This window comes from Pipistrellus hanaki (assembly GCF_964339955.1).
Source record: "Pipistrellus hanaki genome assembly, chromosome: 6".
NCBI lineage: Eukaryota > Metazoa > Chordata > Mammalia > Chiroptera > Vespertilionidae > Pipistrellus > Pipistrellus hanaki.
This window is the reverse complement of record NC_140508.1, coordinates 6,265,241-6,291,585: the sequence shown is the minus strand read 5'-3', so window position 1 is coordinate 6,291,585 and position 26,345 is coordinate 6,265,241. Positions and strand designations below refer to the sequence as shown.

Below are 26,345 nucleotides of genomic sequence, written 5' to 3'. Positions count from 1 at the left end.
TCTGCTGGGGTCAGAAGTGGCAGGACAAGCACTTGGAGGGAGAGGCTGCTTACTGACCTCCCCCCAGCGTGACCACCTCCTCGCCTCAGGCCGCCGCGGCCCGAGGCCCACCCCACCTGCTCGGTCCCCAGGACTACAGCTAGCGCAGCTGGGGCAGGGACAGCCCCGCGTCTGCTTTACCTCCGAATCCACGTTCAACCTCAACGGGCCCAGCTGCCACACACATCCTGGCCCATGTCAGTGCCCTCCTGTTTGACAAGACAGGTGGACACGGTTGAGGGCCCGTTCTGGCACCACCCCACGCACGCAGCCAGGCCCTGGGCTGCACTCACCCCGCTCGTCTGACTGCAGCTGCGCCTCCAGGTCCTCGGGGGACACGTAGAACTCGGTCTCCTCGCCCTCAGGCGCCTTGGGCTTGCACTTCCCGCAGCAGCAGTTGAAGCAGCAGCACAGGCAGCAGCAGCAGTAGCAGCAGGTGAGGAGCCCGCAGAAGACAAACAGGGCCTGGGGGAGCGGAGGGGGCGCTGGCTGAGATGGCTCGAGACTGGGGACTCCCCAACAGGGCACCCACACACACCTGCTGTCACCCTATGAGAGTGACAGACAGAAAGGCGGGTGCTCCTGTTCTCCTCCAGAGCGAGGAGTGTAAGAAAGGACCAACCCGGGGTCAGGAGAGACAGAGCCTCCAGGGGCGTAAAGAAAACCGTTTCCAGAGGGGACTGAGAGCAGCCCTGCAGGGAGATGTGGGCTGTCCTCGTACGTGGCGGGGCTTTGAATGAGGAAAGGAGGGTGCAAAACGTTCAGTTGACAGGCACACAGCTGCCCACACACAGGATAAGCGGGGCATAGCCACCCACCGAGCACCACGGTCAGGAGGGAGAGCACACGATCCTGCAGGGGCCAGTGAGCCCGCCGCCCCGCCAGCTCCACGTCCTCACCTTTGCCCACCAGCTGGACAGCACGAAGTAGGTGTTCACGTTCTCCTCCCCAAACTGCTCGGCCACGTAGAGCCCTAGGGAGCCGTACTTGTCATAGATGTTCCTCTTCGTGGCGTCCGTGAGGATGGTGTGCGCGTTGTTGATCTCCTTGAACTTGTCTGCAGCCTCTGGGTTGTCAGGGTTCTTGTCCGGGTGATATTTCAGGGCCAGTTTCCTGCAGACCAAAACCATGGCTGGGTCTCATGTTTCATGTTCACCCACTGGGTGGAGGGCCAGGGGAAGGAACATTTGCCATGACCATCCCACTTTCCTACTCTCCACAGAAGTCAAGAACTGTGGGTCAAAGAAATCTCTGCCATCATTTCCACCTTTCCACAGCGCAAAGGCACCCTGCCCTGCCCTCTAGTGTCCGAGCGGCTAACTGCACCTTCTGCACAAAGCAGCAGGCAGGGGTCTGATCGGCACTCTGTTGTGTGTTTAGTCATCACAGCTTCACAATGACACCGTACCTAAGGGTTCCGTTCAGGTTCAGCCAGAGGTTACAACAGGGCAAGCAGACTGTCACCACTGCGTGGAACCAAGTCAGTCATTCAGCGGCCAACAGCCCCTGCTCAGCACGTCAGAGCTGCTTGCTGCACGACTGTCTACTCCAGGGTAGACAGTCTGAAAAACTTAATGTACCAATTGTAAGCTACAAGGGAACACACTACACATACAAAGGTGTTAAACACTTTGTCAGCTAAGAAAAAATTAAAAAAATATATACGGTAGTTCTTGGTCGGTGCCAATCACACCCATGAGGCATGGCTCTTACCGGTAGGACTTTTTAATGTCGTCTGAGGTTGCGTTCTTGTCCAGCCCGAGAACATGGTACAGCGATTCCCCAGAGGTAGAGAGTGAGCGCTGCCGCTGGTCGGCCATGGTAGGCTAGTCTACAAGAAAAATTCGAAGAAAACTCAAAAAGTATAAAGTGTACAGACACGGAATCAACCACAGCACGGCAGTTTTCAATTGTATGTGCAGAGGGCTGTGATACCACTACCCTAAGTTGACTTTCAAAATTAAGTGGATTGTTCCTAACCCCTAGAGCAGAGAGTGTGAATAGCTAAAAGAAAAATGAAGGGATTGTCAAAATGGATAAAAATGCAAGAGCCACTCACTATGCTGTCCAGAAGAGACCCTCTGAACACACACACACACACACACACACACACACACAGAGAAAGAGAGAGAGAGAGAGAGAGAGAGAGAGAGAGAGGGAGAGGGAGAAGCAGGTAGCCCACAGCTAAGAACCTTAACGCTGACCCCTTCCTCCGCAACGACAGAACAAAAGGCAGCGTCCCCCAGCACTGAGGCCCAAGAACACCATCTTAGCTGTTATTCCAGTTTGGTCCTGGGAGCGTGTCTGTGTAGCATCCACTTATCTGCTGCCATTTTTTCCTGAAGAACACTATAAACACCAAGACTGATTCTTATAGGACACCAACCTCTACAAAGCATACACTTTTTACTTTTTTAAAAAAATATATTTTTTATTTCAGAGAGGAAGGGAGAGATAGAGATATCAATGATGAGAGAGACCATTGATTGGCTGCCTCCCGCACGCCACCTACTGGAGACAGAGCCTGCAACCTGGGAATCTGTGCCCTGACTGGAAATTGAACTGTGTGACCTTCTGGTTCATGGGTCGACAATCAACCACAGAGCCATGCCAGCCGGACCAGATCATACACCTTTTAAAAATCACAGCATGCCCCAAGTTCAATTATTCACGAAAATATATTGGTCACTGAGAAACGAGATACTATTGCATGTGCACTAGAAGAGCATGGGTCAAAGTGAGGATGAGGGTGTGAAGCACTGGAGCGCTCCCATGGACTGCGCCCCCTTCAGGATAGTCTGCAGCACTTCACCCACACTCGTCACAGGCCCAGCAGCCCACTGCGGCGTGGCTCTCACCTACGCCTGCACAGACTTACACACGAAGGTTCACAACAGCGAACTCTGGAAACAACCCAAATGTGCACGAGTGAGTGAGTGGATGGACAAAAGGGGTCCAGGGTAACTCATTCTGGGCCCCCTTCGGCTGCCGTGCAGCAGAAAGGCCACAGACTCCCCCAACACGTTTTGTTTTCTTCCCACCGAAGAAAAGAGGGATCTATACACACAGGGGGCTCCGTCCTGGGTGGGACCTGAGAGACAGAGGGCTGCACAGGACTTTCCTGCCTCCAGAGCGCAGACGGATGGCTGCCTGGGCCTGGCAGACGAACAGTTACCGAGGGCTCAGGACCCAGCATGCCACTCACTCCCCGGCCATTTGTCCAAGAGAAGAGAAAACACTCCCCAAAACCTGTGCACAAAACGCTCAAAGTGGAATCAGTCCGATTCCTCCAATGGAATGGACCATTCACTCAGCAATCACAGAACTGCGGACACAGCCGTGGGTGAGCCTCACAGGTTAGTCTGAATGGGAGGAGGTGTGCGAGGGCAGAGCAGGCCCCGTGGTGGTGGTCTGTTCAGGGTCCTGGCCCTAGAGGCGGACATGCACTCCACACTGTGAGAGACCACAGCAGCAGCACACACGCACAGTCACGTGACAGTGGGAATCTGGTGACACTGGCAGTTAGGGCCCTGGTTGTGATATTAAACTAGTTTTGCAAAAAGTTACCACTCGGGGAAACTACATGTGTGTGAATCTAGTTATCTCAATTAAAATGACAATTAACAGTGAGTTACCAGACCAGTTCCAGGTGTCCTGGTTGGTTTAGACCAGCGGTTCTCACCCTTCCTGGTGCCGTGGCCCTCTAATACAGCTCCTCATGTGGCGGTGACCCCCAACCATGAAGTTATTTCGTTGCGATTTCATAACTGTAATTTTGCTACTGTTATGAATCGTAATGTAAATATCTGTGTTTTCTGATGGTCTTAGGTGACCCTGCTAGCGATTCTCAACCTAAGACCATCGAAAAACAGATATTTACATTACGATTCATAACAGTCGCAAAATTACAGTTATGAAGTAGCAGCGAAAATAACGTTATGGCTGGGGTCACCACCATGAGGAGCTGTATTAGAGGGCCGCGGCACCAGGAAGGGTGAGAGCCACTGGTTTAGAGCCTGGGAATCAGCCCGAAGTAGACAGACAGCATACTGCGGTCAGCAGCAAAGGCAGCTCTAATTCACCAGCCACAGGGAAAGGCAGCCTCACCGTGCGAGCAGCTGTGTTACCTTCCCTGCTGCTTATCAGCAAGCACCAGTCTACGGCCATACCGCCCTGAGCACGCCCGGTCTCTTCTGATTAGCAAACACCACGCTGCCTTTGCAGGAAATACCTGAGCGAAGCTTCAGTTGCCCACAAAGGAGGCTTCAAATATCTCTGAAAAATACCTGCCCAGCAGGACTAAGAAAGGCATGGAATACAGCCAACTGACTAAAATGTCAGAGAGAAGTGAACAGCCAAACCGGAGCCAGGAGGAAACAGCTGGTGTGCCAGCGGAGGCCCCTTCAGCCAAGGCCACACCCACACCCCTGAAACAGCTTCCGACAGCGAGATCGCTCCAACGGGAAGGGGAGAGGTTTTCAGCAGCACGAGTACGCCCAGCAGGGTAAGTCAGAGGATGGAAGGCAGGTCTGGGGACAGGGCTGCTCCGCACCCCACAGGACACCCTCTGTGGAGGGAGGGAGCCAAGGAAGAAACGTGATGGGGTGGAGGGGCTGAGGCGCAGGAGAGGCCAGGGAGGCCAGCGCTGCTCTACTCTCCCCTCCCCAGGCCTCTTACAACACAATATGCAAATGCCAAGCGACAGGGAATTCACAACAGACAGCAGGGGGGCACAGGATGGCCACCAGGGTGTATGGGCCCCTCAACCTCTCCAAGGCCGCGGGACCGTCAGCCCCGTGCTCCCTGAGTCCAGGGGTCAGGGATCCTGTCCCTGGTGAGGCGGGTGCTACAGCAGTATCATCGCTGAGGAGAACAAAGCACAGAGAAGGGTAATCAGTATCTGAACCTAAACCGAAGGCCGTGACTTTTTGCCCTAGGGATCCAGGTAAGCCACCTGACCCCTGCTGAGGGCAGAAAATACAACAGGTCCCCCTCCCCCGAGAGGGTGTGTCAGAATCAGCACGGAGCATTCCAAGCCCAGTGTGGGCCAGTTGGTACGGGGCTGGGTGTCTGTCCTTAGTCACTGCGGACAGAAGCAAGGACACGCCCCCACCTCACAGCTTGGCTGGCACAGAGCCTGGGGACCCGCAGACAAAGCAGGGATTTGGGCCGATGTTTACCTGCATCTTCTGGAAAACTCTCCACCACTAAGTACTGTGCCACTTCCACCCACAGAAACACAGCTCCGCAAGTCTAACTACGACTCCTTATGGCACTGGTCCTGGAATGTTCTGGAGAATACAGATGCAACAAAGTTTTGTTTTGTTTTTTAATATATATTTTATTGATCTTTTACAGAGAGGAAGAGAGAGGGATAGAGAGTTAGAAACATCGATCAGAGAGAATCATCGATCAGCTGCCTCCTGCACACCCCCTACTGGGGATGTGCCCACAACCAAGGCACATGCCCTTGACCAGAATCAAACCCAGGACCCTTCAGTCCGCAGCCGACGCTCTATCCACTGAGCCAAACTGATTTCGGCCAAAGTGTTTTTTTTTTTTTTTAAATATATTTTTATTGATTTCAGAGAGGAAGGGAAAGGGAGAAAGACAGAAACATCAGTGATGAGAGAGAAGCATTGATGGGCTGCCTCCTGCAAGCTCCCAACTGGGGATTGAGCCCGCAACCTGGGCATGTGCCTTGAAGGGGAATCGAACTGTGATCTCCTGGTTCACAGGTTGTCGCTCAACCACTGGGCCATGCTGCCCGGGCATGACAAAGTATTTTTTATTCTCAGTTACTCAGTGCTGCTAAATACTTGACCTCTAGACCCCACCCATGGGAAAACATGAACAATTAATACTGCCACATCCAAACAAATGCTTTTATTTAAAATTAGAGGCCAGAGGAAAAACCAAGATGGTGGTGTAGGTGAGCAACTAATCTGCAGCCTCACACAACAATTTCAAAACTACAACTAGCTGAAACCAGTTTGGCTCAGTGGATAGAGCATCGGCCTGCGGACTCAAAGGTCCCAGGTTCGATTCTGGTCAAGGGCATGTACCTTGGTTGTGGGCACATCCTCAGTAGGGGGTGTGCAGGAGGCAGCTGGTCGATGTTTCTCTCTCATCGATGTTTCTAACTCTCTATCCCTCTCCCTTCCTCTCTGTAAAAAAAAATCAATAAAATATATTAAAAAAAACAACAACAAAAACTACAACTAATAGATAAAACATCTATCACCCAAAACCACGGGAAGGCTGGCTGAAAGAGAAAGGAGCAAAAGCGCTGAAAAGCTGAGGAGCCTAGGCACGGAGGCACGCGAATCGGGCTGGTGGCGGGCGACTGGGCGCGAGGCTTTTTTTCAACCAGAAAGGAAACAAGCTCCCGATCACTTTAAAACCCAGTTTCTGGGGTCATGTGGGGATCCAGACGCCTACGGGGAGAAGCTGGTCTGTTGGCCATCGGGTCTGAAAGTGAGGATGACGCTCTATCCACTGAACCAAACTGGTTTCAGCTAGTTGTAGTTTTGAAATTGTTGTGTGAGGCTGCAGATTAGTTGCTCACCTACACTGCCATCTTGGTTTTTCCTCGGGCCTCTAATTTTTTTGCATAGGTGCGTGTAGCAATTATTGTTTACTGCGCTGGAGCGCGGGGACTGGGAAACTCTGAAAGGCAGAGCCGGCTGACGGCAGCCATTGCTGTTTGCCACGCCCCAGCTTAGTGATGTCCTGAGACCCCGCCCCGCACCTTCTACAAACCGGCACAGGCTCCACACAGCTGCTATTGCATAAGCAGCGAAAATGCCGAGAAAAAGGAGATCTCAAACAAAATAAATGGAGAAAAGACTAGATATAGCCAGAACCGGTTTGGCTCAATGGATAGAGCGTCGGCTTGGGGACTGAAGGGACCCGGGTTCGATTCCGGTCAAGGGCATGTGCCTTGGTTGTGGGCATATCCCCAGTGGGGGGGTGTGCAAGAGGCAGCTGATAGATGACTCTCTCTCATTGATGTTTCGAACTCTCTATCTCTCTCCCTTCCACTCTGTACAAAAATCAATAAAATATATTTTTTAAAAAAAGACTAGATATAGAGTTCAAAAACACAGTTACAAGGTTTTTCAAAAATTTCCTAGAAAAGACCAATAAATTTAACGAGACCCTTGAGTATATGAAAAAGAAATTAAACTAACTAGAAATTAAACATATACTGAATGAAATAAATAAAAAAAAAAACTATAGAGACCCAACAGCAGACTAGAAGAATGCAAGAATCAAGACAAAGATTTGGGTTACATAGAGGCAAATGTCAGACACTCCTCCACAGAAGCAAGAAGAGAAGAGAATCCAGAAAGTTGAAGATAGTGTAAGAAACCTCTGGGACAACTTCAAGTGAACCAACATCCAAATTATGGGGGTGCCAGAAGAAGAGAGAGAGCAAGACACTGAAAACCTATTTGAAGAAATAATGACTGAAAATTTCCCCCACCTGGTGAAAGAAATAGACTTACAAGTCCAGGAAACACACAGAATCCCAAACAAAAGGAATCCAAAGAAGACCACACCAAGACACATCATAATTAAAATGCCAAGAGCAAAAGACAAAGAGAGAATCTTACAAGCAGCAAGAGAAATAGTTAAGTTACCTACAAGGGAGCACCCATACGATTATTAGCTGATTTCTCAACAGAAATTATACAGGCCAAGGCCCGGAGCAGCCGGGTCTGGTGTGGCTAGGCCCGGAGCAGCGGCTGCCAGGCTGGGAGCGGCCAGGCCCGGAGCAGCCGGGTCTGGTGTGGCCAGGCCCAAAGCAGCGGCTGCCAGGCTGGGAGCAGCCAGGCCCGGAACAGCCGGGTCGGGTGCGGCCAGGCCCAGAGCAGCAGCTGCCAGGCTGGGAGCGGCCAGGCCCGGAGCGGCCGGGCCCAGAGCAGCCGGGTCGGGTGCGGCCAGGCCAGGAGCAGCAGCAGCCAAGTCCAGAGCAACTAGGTCGGGAGCGGCAGGACCAGACCCGGAGCAGCTGGTTGTGGAATGAACCAGAGCAACAGAGGCCAGGCCCGGAGCAGCCAGGCCCGGAACAGCTCGCTCCTCGCCTGCCCCTGCCCCACGGCTGCCTCTCAGACATGGCTGTAAACTTTTGTGGGAACTTGAGGGTCTGCTGAATCAAGTGATGAAGGCTTAGATCTGGATGTGTTGAGTTAGTATAGGGCTGGGGTGTTGATCTGTGAGTGCCTTGGGTGGGGCCTGGATGAGGCTGGTTGACCTATTTGGAAATGTCTTTTGTGTGAAATGTATCATTGGGCATGTGGAGGTATTATTGATATGAGAACATGCTAAGTAACTGATTTACTATTTGAAAAGGGATTTACTATCGGGGAAAGGGAGGGAGGAAGAGACTGAACATAAACTGCACCTATGGATGAGGACAATGGGGGATGGGAAGGGGGCGGAGGGTGGGGTGGGAACCTGGTGGAGGGGGGAAGAAATGAGGAACCTTTGTAATAATATGAACAATAAAGATTGATTTAAAAAAAAAAAAAAGAAAGAAAGAAATTATACAGGCCAGATGGGAGTGGCAAGAAATATTCAAAGTGATGAATAGCAAGAACCTACAACCAAGATTACTCAGCAAAGTTATCATTCAGAATAGAAGGGCAAGATAAAAAGCTTCACAGATCAGAAAAAGCTAAAGGAGTACATCACCACCAAATCAGTAAATGCTAAAAGGTGTTCTTTAAAAAGAGGAAAAGAAGAAAAAAATAAAGATAAAAATTATGAACAACAAATACATATCAAGTGAATCTAAAAGTCAAGTGAATTAAAAACTTGAGGAACAGAATAAACTGGTGAATATAATGAATCAGGGACATAGAATGGGAGGGGATTGGTAATTCTCAGGTGGAAAGGTGTGTCTGTGTGGGGGGTACGGGAAGAGACTGGACAAAAATAATATACCTATGGATGAGGACAGCAGGGGTGGGGGCAGAGGGGAGGTAAGGGCGGAAGGTAGAGTGGGGATCAGGTGGAGGAGAGCTATGGGGGAGAGGGAGAGAAACAATTGTAATAATCTGAACAATAAAGATTTATAAAAATAAATAAATAAAATTAGAGGCCTGGTGCACAAAATTCGTGCATGGAGGGGAGAGGGGTGTCCCTCAGCCCAGTCTGCACCCTCTCCAATCTGAGATCCCTCTCACAATCCAGGCTGGTAGGACTTCTGCCTGCCAGCCTGATCACCCCCTAACCACTCTACTGCCAGCTTGATTGATGCCTAACTGCTCCCCTGCCATACTGTTTGCCCCTAACTGCCCTCCCATTCAGGCCTGGTCCCGTCCAACTGCCCTTCCCTGCAGGTCCAGTCACCCCCAACTTTCCTCCTCTGCCAGCCTAGTCACCCCTAACTGTCCACCCCTGCAGGCTTGACTGGCCCCAACTGCCCTCCCTTGCAGGCCTGGTCCCTCCCAACTGCCTTCCCCTGCTGGTCATCTTGTAGTGATCATCTTTTGTCCACATGAGGCAGTCGTCTTTGACCATATGGGGGCAGCCATCTTGTATGTTGGAGTGATGGTCAATCTGCATATTACTCTTTTATTATCTAGGATAGAGGCCTGGTGCATGGGTAGGGCCAGCTGGTTTGCCCTGAAGGGTGTCCTGGATCAGGGTGGGGTTCCCTTGGGGCGTGGGGTGACCTGGGTGAGGGGCCTGAGGTGGTTTGCAGGCTGGCCACGCCCCTGACAACCTAAGGGGAGGCCTTGGTATCTGGAATTTATTTACCTTCTATAATTGAAACTTTGTAGCCTGGAGTGGAGGCTTAGGCCGGCAAGGGCAGGCAGAAAGCTTGGCTTCTTCCATTGCCTGGGAAACCTAAGCCTCCCTCCTGCTCTCTGTGGGTGTGAGCACTGGGTGGGACCATGGTACATGGGAGCAAAGAATTTTCAGTAACCACCAGAAGCTTGTCCCGATGACAGCAACCAGCGCCCCATCTTGGTCTGGTGCCCCCGCTCACCTGCTCCACCATCTTGCCATGGCCGACGTCGGCCCTGTTCCATGCTCTGCCTCCTGCTGCTGAAGCCCACGATGGTCCACAATGCCCCCTGGTGGTCAGCATACATCATAGCAACCGATTGTTTCACATTTTGGTCTATTTGCATATTAGGGTTTTACTTATAGATAGATAGGATCTATAAAATGCTAATACGCAAAGCATCCCTTTGGGAGTTTGACCAGGAGTTTGATCGCTTGCTATGACGTGTGCTGACCACCAGGGGGTGGTCGGAAGGAAGGCAGCTGGAAGGCCCTGATCCGTCCTGATCGCTGGCCAGGCACAAAGACCCTACTGGTGCACGAATTCCATAAGCCAGGTCTCTAGTATTTAAATAAGTAAAGGCAAAATGCTACGTGAATACCTTTGGAAGGTATCTGGTAATCGGGTGGTTTCTGGGAAGGGCCAGGAACCAGAAGCTAAAGACATCCTTTGCTGGACAGCATTTCTTTATCTAACCCTACACCACTGCCTTTTTTTTTTTTTTTTTTTTTTTAATATATATTTTATGATTTTTTTTTTTAGAGAGAGGGAGAGAGGAATAGAGTGAGAAACATCGATGAGAGAGAATCATGGATCAGCTGCCTCTTGCACACCCCCTACTGGGAATGTGCCCGCAACCAAGGTACATGCCCTTGACAGGAATCAAACCTGGGACCTTTCAGTCTGCAGGCCAACGCTCTATCCACTGAGCCAAACCAGTTTTGGCCACTGCTTGGTTTTTAAAATCATGTTCATTGCCATGCTTTTCTATGTTGTTTAAATAAATAAACCCAGGTATCGTTTTCATAAAAAGTTGCCACTAAGAAAATGAGCAGCAGAGGACCTCCCCTCACCTGCCACTGGAGGCAGCACTGAGCGTGTCAGCTGTGGGCGTGTTCTGTGCAGGACCCTCCTCTCTAATAAGAATAGCACAGCGATGGAGTAGAGCAATCCCACACGCACTGCGCACCAAACCGCACCAAACCGTGAAGAGACCTTCTGGGGCGAGAGAAACATTTTGCAACTTAATTTCACAAGCACAGCATACACCAAAAGTCAGAGACATTTGTTAGTATCTGTGCACTTCGAGGAATGCCAATTTTACCTGCATCAGAAAAAGGGGGCAGCTTTTCCTGGCCCGTGACTCAGTTGGTTGAGCATCGTCCTGTGCACTGAAAGGTCTTGGGTTCAATTCCCCTCCAGACACATACTTAGGTTTTGGCTTAAATTCCGGGTTGGGGTGCATGTGGGAGACAGCCGCTCCATGTTCCACTCTCACATCAATGGCTTTCTTTCTCCCCTTTCCTCTCTCTCTAAAAGCAATAAAAGCATGCCCTCCAGTGAGACTAAAAAAAGGGAACAACTGTTGTAGTAGGATATTTGTTCCCAAAGCCGTCAGATACAAGAAAATAAAAAGGAGCAGAAGTTCTCCACACCTTCACGGGGCAGCTACACCCACGCGCTCCTGCGGCATCGGTAACCACCACGCACAAAACACCAACCGGCTCTTTAAGAAAAAAACAGCTGCTACACACAGTTTTCACACTGGTGTTTTGTGTTTTGAGTCAGAAGAGAAAATAATTGCTGTCCAAGCACAGAAATGGCTAAATTAAATTTCCACGCTCTTTTGCACACATTTCAAAAGTTAGCATCTTGTTATGGATGAGCCACTACGAGGCAATGTGTACGTTTAAGTTTCTGTTCAACTGGAACACAGTCTTGAACCACAAAACAGATTTAGCCCACAAATGGAGATTTTGTCTTATCCTGAGGAAAGGTGATGGCAAAAGGGAGACAACAATTGAACCCAAGACCTTTCAGTGCACAGGAACATGGAGCGGTTGTCTCCCTCATGCAGCCCAACCCGGAATTTAAGCCAAAACCTAAGTATGTGTCTGAAGGGGAACTGAACCCAAGACCTTTCAGTGCACAGGACGATGCTCAACCAACTGAGTCAAGGGCCAGGACAAGAAAGCAAGTTCTGTGAGGTTTTTTGTTTGTTTTATATTTTCATTTATTTTTTAAAATATATTTTACTGATTTCAGAGAGGAAGGGAGAGGGTGAGAGAGAAACATTACTGATGAGAGAAACATCATTGATCAGCTGCCTCCTGCACACCCCACACTGGGGGTTGAGCCCACAACTCGGGCATATGCCCTGATGAGGAATCAGGTTCATAGGGTTGACGCTCAACCACTGAGCCACACTGGCTGGGCTTAAATTTTTTATTGATTTGAGAGAGAGAGAGAAAGAAACACTGACTCGTTGTTCCACTTATTCATGCATTCACTGGTTGATTCTTGTATGTGCCCGACTAGGGATTAAATACAAAACCTTGGCGTATTGGGATGACCCTCTAACCAACTGAGCTACTTGTCCAGGGCCTTTTTGTGAGTTTGTTTTTTATTTAAAAAAATTTTTTTAATTGATTTCAGAGAGGAAGGGAGAGGGAACGAAAGAAACATCAATGAGAAAAGAGAACCATTGATCAGCTGTCTCCTGCCCCCCACTGGGGATTGAGTGCACTTGCCCTTCACCAGATCAAACCCGTGACACTTCAGTCCACTGGCCGACACTATTCACTAAGCCAAACCAGATAAGACTGTGAGTTTTGTTTATTTTTTTAAATTTTTAAAAATAAACCTTTATTGTTCATATTATTACAAAAGTTCCTCATTTTTTTCCCCTCCACCAGGTTCCTATCCCACCCTCTGCCCTTTCCCCACCCTCCATTGTCCTCATCCATAGGTGCACAGTTTTTGTTCTGTCTCTTCCCACACCCCCCACCCATCTTTTCCCCAAGAATTGTCAGTCTACCCTTCCATACCTCTGATTCTATTATAGTCAAGTTAATATTGTTCATCAGGTTTTTTAATTCCCTTGGTTTTTAGATTCACTTGTTGATAGTTACGTATTTGTTGTTCATAATTTTTATCTTTATTTACTTTCTCTTCCGAAAGAACCCCCTTCAGCAATTCATATAATTCTGGTTTTGCGGTAATGAACTCCTTTAGCTTTTTTTTTATTTGTGAAGCTCTTTATGTTGCCTTCGTTTCTGAGTGATAGCTTTGCTGGGTAGAGTATTTTTGGCTGTAGGTTCTTGCTATTCATTACCTTGAATATTTCTTGCCATTCCCGTCTGGCCTGCATGGTTTCTGTTGAGAAATCAGCTGACAATCGTATGGGTGTTCCTTTATAGATAACTACCTGCTTTTCTCTTGCTGCTTTTAATATTCTTTCTTTGTCTTTTGCTCTTGGAACTTTAATTATGATGTGTCTTGGTGTGGTCCTCTTTGGATTCCTTTTGTTTGGGGTTCTGTGAGCTTCCTGGACTTGTAAATCTATTTCTTTCACCAGCTGTGGGAAGTTTTCCAATATGTTTCCGGTATCTTGCTCTCTTTCTTCTTCTGGTACCCCTATAATTCTGATGTTGGTTCGTTTGAAATTGTCCTAGAGGGCCCCCCGACCCCCCTTTTCCCTAAAGTGAGTGAGTGAGACGGGCAGATGGAGGAGGGACTGTAATGGTGGCGGCCGGCAGCTCCCTGCTCTGACCCACGGCAGACCTACAGCACCCATCCCCTCCCCGCCCCGCTGCCGGCCGGCCTCCGCCCGGCCGCCCACACGGGGGCCCCCCTCCCCGGCCCTTTCCCCGGCTGCTGGAGTCTCGCCCCGCGCCCGGGCCGGGGCCCCACACACAATGGACGAGCTCGCGGGAGGCGGTGGAGGCGGCGGCCGGGGGATGGCGGCCCCTCTGCGGCAGCAGCAGCCGGGACCCGGGGGGGGGGGGGGGGAACGGGACATGAGCCTCCCGCCGGGGGGCAAGGGCGCGGCAGGCGGCGGGGGTCCTCCGGCCGCCGAGGGCGCGGGCCCTGCCGCAGGCCCCGAGCTGTCCGGGCCGCAGCAGTACACCATCCCGGGCATCCTGCACTACATCCTGCACGAGTGGGCCCGGTTCGAGATGGAGTGGGCGCACTGGGAGGTGGAGCAGGCCGAGCTGCAGGCCCGAATAGCATTTTTGCAAGGAGAAAGAAAAGGTCAAGAAAACTTGAAGAAGGATTTAGTAAGAAGAAAAAAGATGTTAAGAGTATGCATTAAAACAAGAAAGGGCAAAATATTACAAATTAAAATATGGCACAGAACTGAACCAAGGTGATTTGAAAATGCCAACATTTGAATCAGAAGAAACCAAAGAAACAGAAGCTCCCACAGCGCCTCAGAATAGCCAGTTAACGTGGAAGCAAGGCAGACAGCTATTAAGACAATATCTTCAGGAAGTAGGTTACACAGATACAATATTAGATGTACGGTCTCAGCAGGTAAGGTCATTACTTGGACTATCCAATCAGAACCAAATGGATCAATAGAAACAAAGAATTTAGAACAGATCCTGAATGGAGGTGAATCTCCTAAGCAAAAAGGACAAGAAATCAAAAGGCCTTCTGGTGATGTTCTTGAGACATTCAATTTCTTGGAAAATGCTGATGACAGTGATGAAGAAGAGGAAAATGACATGATTGAAGGCATGCCAGAAGGAAAAGACAAACATCGGATTATTAAACACAAAGTAGGAACTTGATTTTCTAAGCTTTTTAGCTAATATATATATGCTCATATTATATTGCAAATAGAAATAAACTATTATGGATTATAAAAAAAAAAAAAAAAGAAAAAAAGAAAAAAAGAAAAAAGAAATTGTCCTAGAGTAGGGGTCCTCAAACTTTTTAAAGTGGGGGCCAGATCACGGTCCCTCAGAGAGCTGGAGGGCCGGACTATATGAATTACTAATTCCTACTGTAACACCTCGGCTGTGCTCACTGCCCAAAAAACCTGGCGGGCCGGATCAGACTCCTCTGCGGGCCGCATGTGGCCCGCGGGCCGTAGTTTGAAGACCCTTGTCCTAGAGGTTTCTTACACTATCTTCAACTTTCTGGATTCTCTTATATTCTTGCTTTTGTGGAGGAGTATCCTCTGGCTCTTTGTGTTCCAAATCTTTGATTTGATTCTTGCGATCTTCCATTCTGTTCTTAGAGTTCTGTATAATATTTTTTTATTTCAGACAATGTATTCTTTATTTCTAGTTGATCCCTTTTCATATCTTTCAGGTCCATTTATTTTATTGGCCTTTTCTAGGAAATTCTTGAGAAACCTTATAAGCGTGGTTTTGAACTCTATATCCAGTCACTTTTTGTCCTCCATTTCTTTCGTTTGTAATCTGTTTCGTGTCTCGGCATTTTTGCTGCTTCCCTGAGTTGGTAGGGTGGCTTTGTGTGCTAAGGTGTCCTATATGGTTCAGTGAGTCAGCCTCCAAGTTACCTGAGGTGGACAGTCTTGGTGTAGCCTTTTGTGGGTTGTCTGAGCAGTCTTGTTGTTAAGCCTTGCTTGTTGTTGGTATCACTGGGAAGCGTTGATCTCCAAGCCAATTGGCTATGAGGATCAGAAGTGTCTCAGCTATGCCGAAACCGGTTTGGCTCAGTGGTGGAGCGTCGGTCTGCGGACTGAGAGGTCCCAGGTTCAATTCCGGTCAGGGGCATGTACGTTGGTTGCAGGCACGTCCCCGGTAGGGGGTGTGCAGGAGGCGGCTGGTCGGTGTTTCTCTCTCATTGATATTTCAGGCTCTCTATCTCTCTCCCTTCCTCTCTGTAAAAAATCAATAACAATATATTAAAAAAAAAAAAAAAAAGAAGTGTCTCAGCTAGGAGGGTTTTTGTATTTTGCTTGGACGGGGCGGAGTCTCAGGGTGGCACAGACAAGCTTTGGTGAATCCCACAAGATTGGTTGCAGGCGCGTGCACCTCTTTGGTATAGGCACAAACAAGCATTGGATTCCTGTCTGTCCCTCCCTAGGAGAGTCGTATTGGCAATTGGCAGCAAACAAGAAAGCTAGCCACTGGAAGGGCTTCTGTGCTCCGCTTGGATGGGGGAGAGTCTCAGGGTGGTGCAGACAAGCTTTATTCAGCCCCTCCCTACAAGGGTCTGGCTTCTGAGTCCCACAGTAATGGCTGCTGGCTTTACACACCTCCGAGAGATCTCTGCCCATTGCCTGACTGTCTGGCCTCTCCCTGTCTGGGGCCGTCTATCAGAGCAATAGGGTGATTCTGTTTTCCTCCCAAACAAGAAAGCCAGCCGCGCATTAGCTGTTCGCCCTCTGCGTGCAGGGAGTAAGCCGGTAGCGAACTCGGGCGGCCACCTTTTCGCGCACAGTTCTCTGCACCTTCACAGTTCCTGAGGTTCAGCGTGCCTTCTCTCTCCTTCCGAGATGGTAGAGCCTCCTCTCAGCCAGCCGTCCAGCGCTTCAGGGCAACGTTACCCCTGTTTTCCAGTTCTAAATTCAAAAATGTTGTGGTAGGCTGCATTCAGGTGTCTACCCTATGCTGCCATCTTGGTTTCTCTCCGATTTTTTTTTTTTAAACATCAATCGGTTGCCTTTCCATACACACCCCAGCCAGGGATCGAACCTAAAACCTCTGTGTATACAGGAAGATGCTCCAACCAACGGAGCCACACTGGCCAGGAACCACCTGTTTGAAGTAGCACCTCACCACTTTGCTTTACCTAAACCTGTTTCAATTAAATTTCAAAGGCATTTCTGAGACCCAAGCAAGATCTGGGAGCAGCTATGCCACCTGAACTACATATCACAGGTTCATTCCCAATGCTCATTCCAGGAGGGTTCAGCCCCGTGTTAGGCTGGACTTTCGTTAGTAACACTGCATCTTTAAGAATACACACAGGGCGCCCATGCAGGTCTGTGCAACCTGGTGCAGCTGCTACAAACAGCAGGAGGCATCCACAAGCCAACAGACATAGGAGCAGGCATCTGGTAAGCGCAGGGCTTCTACCCTGTCTGCCCTATCACGCTGCTGCCAGGGGTCCAAGGCTCAACTCTGCTTCTGTCACCACCCCACTCTGCAGATTCCCCAACACCCCCAGCTGCAGCAGCAAATCACAGCCCAGCACCAGCCTCTGTATCCACCAGCCAGGCTGACAGGCGACTAAGTGATGGGACCAACCCCGCCCAGGCAAAGGATCCGCTGACCTCCCTGCTCCCTCCTACCCAGACCTCTGGGCCCTGCAGAGCACGCGGCCTGGGCAACCCTTCCTGTCAGCCTGCCCCAAGCACACCAGCAGCGCCCGCTGCTGTATGTGGAGCATCCTGGGCCGTGAGTACATTGTCTGTGCTATCAGTTTGTTTAACAAACATTGAAACATCTGCCATGTACCACACTGTCCTCAAAGCTGGGAACTGCCAGCGAACAAAATAAGCAGAGCAGACAACACCCCTGTCCTGTAGGCATGTCCCTGAGGCGCAGAGCGCCGGGGAAGGCTGCATTCTGGTGAGCACTGCGCGCTGACTCCCGCGCCGTGCATTCTGACTCGTGCTTGCATGTCACCTAGCACAGGTTTATAAAGTTGCTGTGGAATTCAACCTACTGCTGGGGGAAACCCATATACCAATTTTGGAAAAACAGATTTGAAAATATCTTAAAGGAAGTCCATTTCTGTTCCAAGTATTTCATTATATAATTTTACACAGGAATAAATGGAACATGTAGGCTATGACGTGAGCACCGATCTAAACACTAGAAAAGCAACAAAACCTGGACACTTCCTGCACTGTCCAGTGTCCCTGTCCACATCACCTGATTAGCTCCCTTGCTTTAAAATTTGTTCCGGTATGTTTCTACCTCGCCTATTAACTTAAATTTCTGAGCTTAAGAAAATGGCCTACCACTGTGGGTAGCCTTCTGTGAGCTGCTTCACTCTGCACGTGCTGGGTGTAGCTGTAACTCACTCATTTCCGGTACCGGACAAATTGCATGTTGTGAAATGCCCACAATTCACCAATCCACTGTCCTGGAAGGTGCCGGTTGGTCCCAGGTCCTATAACAGTGCTGCTCTGCACACCCCTGAGCAGTGCCTGGGGTGCGAGTTTCCTGAGGTCAGGGCCAGGCACGGAAGACCCAGCATGAGGCTGGATCATGAGGCTGGCTCAAGACCGGGAGATGCAGAAGTTGTCAGCAAGAGTGAACAAACTGTTACACAATAGCAAACAAGCACAAAAGGTACTCACATCTTCCTTCCTTAGGAAATCCAAAGTAAAACTACTACAATGAGATACCACCACACACCTACTGGAACCACACTTACTAGCTAGAACAGCTTAAAAAAAGACTGGCAAGATCAAGAGCTGGTGACGGTGACTGTACCCAGACTTCACACAGCCGGCCATTCTGGAAAAGACTCTGGAAGTTTCCTATAAAGTAAAAACCAGACTCATCACATAAATCCCAACCTTAAGCATTCGCCCAAGAGAAATGGAAATGGCTCACACGAAGAACCTGCTGGTGAATGAGTGTCATCGCCAAGCCCAGGACACGTGTCCTTGTGAATGGGGAGATAAGGGGCCCTGCCGTCCCCATTCCACCTGGTGACTCTTAGAACACCGAGCGGCGAGGGGTGTCAGCGCCAGGGCAGGGGACGGTCAGGTCCTCTGAAGGGTGATGATTATACAAACCTGAGACTGCACATAAAAAGTTCATTTTCTTCAATGTTTACTGAAAAGTAAAAGAGAAGAACCTGGGCTTGTATTTTATGTTTTATGATTTACTTTTCTAGTCAGTCATTTTCATGGAAGGTTGCACAAGTACCAGCAGTCTGTGACATTGGAAATTAAATATAAAAACCCGGTCCTTCACCGCACACAGTTCGGGAGGAAGAGGTGCAGGGTATGGGACTACCTGTGGACTCCAGGGTCCCTGGCAGGCTCGATGTGTCAAGGATGCCAGCTGCTGCCCACTCCCCACTGTACCTCCACAATGCCGCGGAGACGCACAGAGGGCCAGGGAAGACTCGCCGTGGGCCCACCCCCACAGGCTGCGGAGGCCAAGTGCTCTGAGCAGTCCGTGGGTGGTGCCGTTCCAGGCACAGAGCTGTGGTGGCATGGGCTGCATGCACACAGCCACACACTCACAGATTCTGGACATGCCAAATTTTTGTGAACTTACCCACTTACCCCATCTTTGTTTTTGTCCAATAAATTTGTCTCAATCCCAAGGTCAAAATTAAACTGTCCTATACTTTCTTCTAAAGTTTTGTCACCCATAGGCAGTCCAATTCGTTTGGAGTCCCAGGAGCCCCGCGTCCCTCCAGCTCGCTGTAGATGCCCGATTGGTGACCAGGAACAACACGGTTTGAGCTGCACTGGGTGTTCCAGGTCAGCGCTGCAGTTGAAAGGCCCCGTATGCTGAGGGGGATGCAGTTATGTGGGATTTCCCACTGCGCGGGAGTCGTCATCCCTAACCCCGTGCTGGTCCAGGACCCACTGGGCTCTCTTCCATTCTCAGCACACCTCATTCACACTTCTGCAGTTATCTGAGTTAGTCTCAAAGACTTTTACAAAAGCTACAAATGCTTTGGTATTTCTTTGTATTTTAATCCTCATCTGAGGATATTTTTCCATTGATTTTTAGAGAGTGGAAGAGAGAGGGAAAGACAGAGAGAAATATAGATGTGAGAGAAACACATCAATTGGTTGCCTCCTTCATGAGCCCTGACCAGGGCCGGGGAGGAGCCAGCAGCTGGGGCACATGCCCTTGACTGGAATTGAACCTGGGACATTCAGTCCGCTGGCCAAAGCTCTACCCTCTGAGCCAAACCAGATAGGGTGGTATTTCTATACACTCCATTAGATATCACTACTTAAAATGTTAATGTCAGCATCCCCAAGCCAGGTTTTAGGGCCTGAAGTGTGGGTGATGCTGACGGTAGCATGAAGGCCACACTAGGGTCCTCACTGCCTCTGAGATGCAGAGGCCCCCCAGGACCACCACGTCTGCCCTCACCTCAGGGACAGGCAAGAGAAAGCTGATGCGCTGGGAGCAGGGACCCTGGTCCAGAATACACGCAGCATCCACAAGTGGAAGTAATGTTGAATATTATGGATCTTCAGGTATAAACTCACAGACAAGCAAGTTCAAAAATTTTTAAATAGCCGAAACTTGTTTGGCTCAGTGGATAGAGAGTAGGTCTGTGGGCTGAAAGGTCCCAGGTTCGATTCCGGTCAAGGGCATATACCTTGGTTGCGGGCACATCCCCAGTAGGGGGTGTGCAGGAGGCAGCTGGTCAATGTTTCTCTCTCATCAACGTTTCTAGCTCTCTATCCCTCTCCCTTCTTCTCTGTGGAAAATCAATAGAATATATTTAAAAAAAAATTTTTTAATATATTTTATTGATTTTTTTTTAAGAGAAAAAGGAAGAGGGAGAGATAGAAACATCAATGATAAGAAACATTATCAATTGGCTGCCTCCTGCACGTCCCCCACAGGGGATCGAGCCCATAACCCAGGCATGTGCCCTGAATGGGAATCAATTAGTGACCTCTTGGTTCCTGGCTCAATGCTCAACCACTGAGCTACAGCAGCTGGGCAAATTCAAATTTATGATCACGAAACACAATGTCAATGTCTTTGCCTTAACAAGGTGTAAAGGGAAAGGACAGACAAAACTCGGAAGAAAAGAAGGGGAAGAAGGAAGAAACACCTTCACACTCAACTTGGAGAGACATGCTGTTGACAGGGCAAGACCAAGTCATGTCACACAGAGACCAAGAGACCACGCAAGCACCCGAGACGACCAAGGGGGCAGTTACATGGGGACGGGGGCAAAGGTAACTTGTTAGGTGACAAGTCAGTAGCACCTGGCACGCACTGACCACCAGCAAACCCCTCTGGGAAGCAAACTGCTGCTCAGCCTCGCACACCCTGGACCAACCATCCAGACAAAAAACTCTGCTAGGACAAAAATACATCTGGTATCTCAAGACAGCTCTGTCTAATCCTCAGAGGAATCTTCATTTAAAATCCACACTGAACTTCTAAGACTCCATGGCCAAAGGACACTGAAGAAGCAGGTAAGGCGGAGCGCCTGTCAGGAAGGAGCCAGCTGCTGACAGTGCTGGGGACAGTGAGAAGATTCAGAAAACTACCTGTCTGAATGTGTAACTTTAAATTTAATATTTATTCCAAAATAAAATAATATACTGCGGATCAGAAGGAACAGGCCAAAAATGGAACTCCACAGACATATCCGACAATGTGATCAGCTGTCTGTTACCTTTATTCCCAACCTCAAATGGATTTCAAATGTAAATGATTCCTAAAGTCGCTGGAAATACAGGATCCCCAAATACTTCCCTTTTCTTCCTTCACTCTGAAAATAAAAATCAACAATGAGGCTCAGCCTTAGAACAGAGAGAGAGAAAAAGGTAAAATGGATCACTTGTTCAGGGACAACCTCCCCACAAATCTTCAAAGAACAAGAGAAACAAAGAACCTAAGTCCCAGGCCAAGGAACTCACCTACAGAGGAGAGCAGCTAACAAGCATTTTCACATCGATATGCACTGTGCTTGGTGGTCATGAAGAAGAGTTTCTTGTATCCTGGACTCAAAGAAAACAAACATCCTGGCCTGGCCGGTGTGGTTCGGTGGATAGAGCTTTGGCCTGTGGGCTGAGGGCCCTAGGTTTGTTGCTGGTCAAGGGCAAGTACTTTGGTGGAAGGCTCCTCCCTGACCCTAGCGCTGGCTGAGCATGTGCAGGAGGCAACCAGTCAATGTGTTTGTCTCATGGTAATATTTCTGTCTTTCCCTCTCTAAAAATCAGTGGGAAAATATCCTCATGCGAGGATTTAAAAAGAAAGAAAGAAAGAAAGAAAGAAAGAAAGAAAGAAAGAAAGAAAAAAAGAAAGAAAGAAAGAAAGAAAAATCTGCCCTCATGACTCACAAGGTCAACAGGAAGCACCAACCCTGGAGCCTGACCACCAAGGGACGGGGACCAGAGCAGATACCCAGAGGAAGGGAAATGCCTGACCCAGGGCCCCACCAAACCTGGGTTTCCAAACTGTAAAATCACTCCTGACAAAACTGTGATTCCCTGGCTGCAGTATTGCCCACACAGTGACTACCTCCCTACACCATGACCAGAATCAAACTGTTCCACTGAATCCGGTCTGAGACCAAGTTCCAGGTGCACCATGACAGTCCACCTGTGACAGCCGCCTATTGCCACAGGAACACACCTAAACAGAGCCAGCACACGGGGGACAGCGCTCGTCAGCACTGCTGTGATTTCACCAACACGGCAGTTACCACCCAGGGGCTCACTGTGCGCAGACATGACACTTGCCCGGGCCCCAGTGAAAGCTCCCGGAGGTCTGCAGGACAGGTACCCAGTCCAGGAGGGTGTTGTGGGGGCTGGAACCTGGCTTTGCCACTGACGGGCTTAGTGACCCGGGCAAGCTACTAAACACGTCCCTGCCAGCTCCTCCACACGGTGTGCCTGTGTCAGCCCGGGGAGAGTGCCTGCGACAGAGACACAATAGCACCAGCCATGACGATGGAGAGCTCCGGTTTACAGATGGGAAGACACAAAGTGACATGCTCGGCCACAGAGCTGCGGATCGGTAGGGTTGTGACCAAATCCAAGCCGGGCTCCCGAGCACCATACAATCTGACTGTCAGTTACTGTTGTCCACACAGGGTAATTCTCGCTAGCTCTGAGCACAGATCTTGCTTTTTTTTTTTTTTTTTTTAAACCAGTTTCGGCGAGGTTATGCTGATTTTAGAGAGAGAGGGAGGGAGTGAGAGAAACATTGAGTGGTTGCCTCCCTGACCGGAAATTGAACCCACAACCTTTTTGGTTCAACCAATTGAACTATCTGGCCAGTGCACATGCGTATTTATTTTTATTTAAAAATAAATAAGTGGTTAGTAAAATACATATTTAGATAAAAATTACTGTACAAGAAGGCAAGATCTTCTCAATAAGAATGATACTATGCCTCTCCAGGTAACAAATACAAAAAAAAAAAAAAGCAAGATCTGTGCTCAGAGCTAGCGAGAATTACGCTGTGTGGACAACAGTAACTGACAGTCAGATTGTATGGTGCTTGGGAGCCCGGCTTGGATTTGGTCACAACCCTACCGATCCGCAGCTCTGTGGCCGAGCATGTCACTTTGTGTCTTCCCATCTGTAAACCGGAGCTCTCCATCGTCATGGCTGGTGCTATTGTGTCTGCCGCAAACACTCTCCCCGGGCTGACACAGGCACACTGTGTGGAGGAGCTGGCAGGGACGTGTTTAGTAGCTTGAGCCTGCAGACTGAGGGGTCCCGGGGTCGATTTCAGTCAAGGGTGTGTACATTGATTGTGGGAACATCCCTGGTGGGGGGTGTGCCGGAGGCAGCTGGTCGATGTTTCTCTCTCATCAATGTTTCTAGCTTTCTATCCCCTCTCCCTTCCTCTCTAAAAAAAAATCAATAAAATAATTTAAAAAAAAATAAAATAATAAAATCAGCATAACCTCATGTGAGGATTAAAAAAAATACTAATAAGAATATGTTTATACACAAGGTCTGTAATGTTGGTTATAATTTTTTGATGTGGAGTCCAACACTAGTATTCTTATTACATAAGTTTGTTTTATTTTATTGATTTTTTTACAGAGAGGAAGGAAGAAGAATAGAGAGTTAGAAACATCAATCAGCTGCTTCCTGCTCACCCCCTACTGGGGATGTGCCCGCAACCAAGGTACATGCCCTTGACCGGAATCGAACTCAGGACCTTTTAGTCCACAGGCCGACGCTCTAGTCACTGAGCCAAACAGGTTTTGGCCCTGTTACATACGTTTAGATGTAAAAGGTACTTTCCTTTTCTGGGGAAATCTGTCTTCAGAACTTTAGGGGACATCTAATTAGGGGAGGTTAACTGGGTTCAACAGACTTGAGGTGAGCTGTCAGCTGGGTGGCCCATTCTGAAGTAAGGATAGGACAGTCACCGGCCATTCAGGGAGGAGACGGTGGGTCTGGTGAAGTGGCAGTGTATCTAGGCATGCTTTACCACGCTGACTGCAGCCAAGTAAGGTACGCCATAAGTCAGAGGGCAGATCACAGACACATTTCCCCCAAACTAGAGCATGTCAGAAGCATGGCCCTGCCGTCCACACATGTGCATCACAGTCCACAGCCACCAACACAGCCCCCTCAGATGACATGCTATAGTTGCCCTTGACATTTTTATAAAGGAAGAGCTGCCTGTGGGAGAAAGAATTTGCTGGTACCAGCCACTTCGGGCTACCCAACTGTCAGGAAAGGCCAGAGAAAACTGCGCTGTTTTCAGAGCTGTAAATCCTGTGTGCTGTCGTTTTAACGTGTGTGACAGTTTTATGTGTGTGTTCTTCAATACCACACCTTTATGCTAAGGAAATATGTAGCTCTCAGTTTTCTTATCTATAAAATTGGATAATAACTACCTTGTAAGGCTGCTCTAGGGATTCTGGCTGATGCACATAGTACAACCCATGCCTCGGGGGACAGAAGGCAACCTGAACGAGTTTCATAAGAAAATGTTTCAAACAGGGAGCAACTTTACTTGGAGTAATTAAGAAATACTTCACAAAACCAAGATGGCGGCATAAATACATGATCTGCTGCCTTGCACAACAATTTCAAAACTACAACTCAAAGACAAAGCGGACATCATCCAGAACCACAGGAAGGCTGGCTGAGTGGAAATTCTACAACTAGTAGAAAAAAGAAAAGCACACTGATACTCACAGGAGCTGCGAAAGGCAGAGGTATGGAGGCGTGCATGTGGAGAGGGCTGGAAACAGTATGTGGCTGGCTTTTTCAAGCAGGAGGGAGACAAAAGCTCCAGACTGCTCTGAACTCCAGCTCCAGGAGAGACTCTGGGGACCCAGACTCATACAGGAAGAAACTGGACTGTCTGGCATCGGGCAGAACTTGAAGGCGGCTTTCTCTCAGAGGTGCTTGCAGCGATTACCGCGGGACACTAAGACCCAGGGGTGTCTTAGGGCAGGGCTGACGGGAAGCCATTGCTGAGCGCAGAGCTTTTGCATATGTCTACCCCGGCTCAGCGGGGACTTCCAAGAGCCCCCCTGCCGGAGTCAGTGGGGCTCTGTCCGAGAACAACATAATGGTTGGGAACGTTGTCATTTTCGGGCCCAAAGGGACCCTATTTGAGGATGGAACATTTAAGCTTTTAATAGAATTCACTGAGGAATATCCAAATAAACCACCTATGGTTAGATTTGTCTCTAAGATGTTTCATCCAAATGTCTATGCAGATGGTAGTATATGTCTGGACATACTTCAGAACCAAAGTCCAACTTATAATGTGTCTTCCATTTTAACATTAATATAGTCTCTATTGGATGAGCCAAATCCCAATAGTCCAGCAAACAGCCAGGCCGCTCAGCTGTATCAGGAGAACACGCGAGAATGTGAGAGACGTCTCTGCGATAGTAGAACAGAGCTGGCGTGATTGTTGACTTGGGTGTAGCAAATAAAGAGGCTGGGCAAATGAAAACTATATATTGATGTGTTTGTCTCCTTATTCCTCAGTGTCATCACATTTACTTCCATTAAAAGCAAAATAATATTCTGCTGTTTCCATCTTCCCTCGCCAAACTTTTCCTACCCCTTCTCCTTAAAAAAAAAAAAAAAAAAAAATTAAAAAAAAAAATATATATATTATTTTATTGATTTTTTACAGAGAGGAAGAGAGAGGGATAGAGAGTTAGAAACATCAATGAGAGAGAATCATCAATCAGCTGCCTCTTGCAAGCCCCCTACTGGGGATGTGCCCGCAACCAAGGTGCATGCCCTTGACCGGAATCGAACCCGGGACCTTTCAGTCCGCAGGCCGATGCTCTATCCACTGAGCCAAACCGGTTTCGGCCCCCTTCTATCTTCTTATTGAACATCAAAAACACCCGCTATGAGATCAAATGTACTGTACCTGGGTTATGTGCAAAAATTATTAATGCTTAATTCCTTTTCTGTTGTATCTCACCTCCAGCTGTGGGGCAGTATTTTGTTAACATACTTTAAACTAAACTCCTTAAATAAATTGTTATACAAGTGGTGCTTCTGCATAGCTTGATAATCGGGATGTTATTTTTAACAAAATGATTTAAGTGTTCCATCCTGGCTGAGACCCTTGTGTTGGGCCTAGAAGTGAACATTTGGAATATGGCCTGTAGAAAACAGAGAAATAAATCCATATAAACATCCATTGTGAAAGAGATGAAAGTTAAAAATGCATTATTTCTAAGGTCTAGCCAGTATGCATTACAAGGTGGTTTTCGTTGGTAGGAAGGAGTGTTAAAGGACTCAGCCAGAGGAGTACAGTCACTGACACATCCCTTCCTTGCAAGATATTTACTGGACACACACATGCTAACTTTCAGACTACAGTCGGCCTTCTGTATC

The 26,345-nt window shown here is 48.7% G+C and overlaps 1 protein-coding gene and 1 pseudogene across 3 annotated transcripts in view; one reads left to right on the top strand and one right to left on the bottom strand.

The window, feature by feature from the left end:
• Nucleotides 1–26,345, bottom strand: part of DNAJC5 (DnaJ heat shock protein family (Hsp40) member C5) — a 42,510-nt gene that overhangs the window by 3,708 nt on the left and 12,457 nt on the right. Inside the window, exons 2-5 of one of the 2 annotated variants that reach the window (XR_014795292.1) lie at nt 1,753–1,870; nt 939–1,152; nt 333–504; nt 181–248 (exon numbers count right to left, since the gene is read on the bottom strand). Coding sequence is in view for 1 of the 2 variants with exons in the window: in XM_084887385.1 (XP_084743511.1) it covers nt 333–504; nt 939–1,152; nt 1,753–1,859 (493 nt within the window). In the remaining variant the exon portion in view is untranslated. The remainder of the gene's footprint in view (nt 1–180; nt 249–332; nt 505–938; nt 1,153–1,752; nt 1,871–26,345) is intronic. The other variant, XM_084887385.1, reaches the window with a different exon arrangement.
• Nucleotides 23,591–25,569, top strand: LOC311624336 (ubiquitin-conjugating enzyme E2 A-like; annotated as a pseudogene). The gene has a single exon. The product of its transcript is annotated as a ubiquitin-conjugating enzyme E2 A-like (transcript).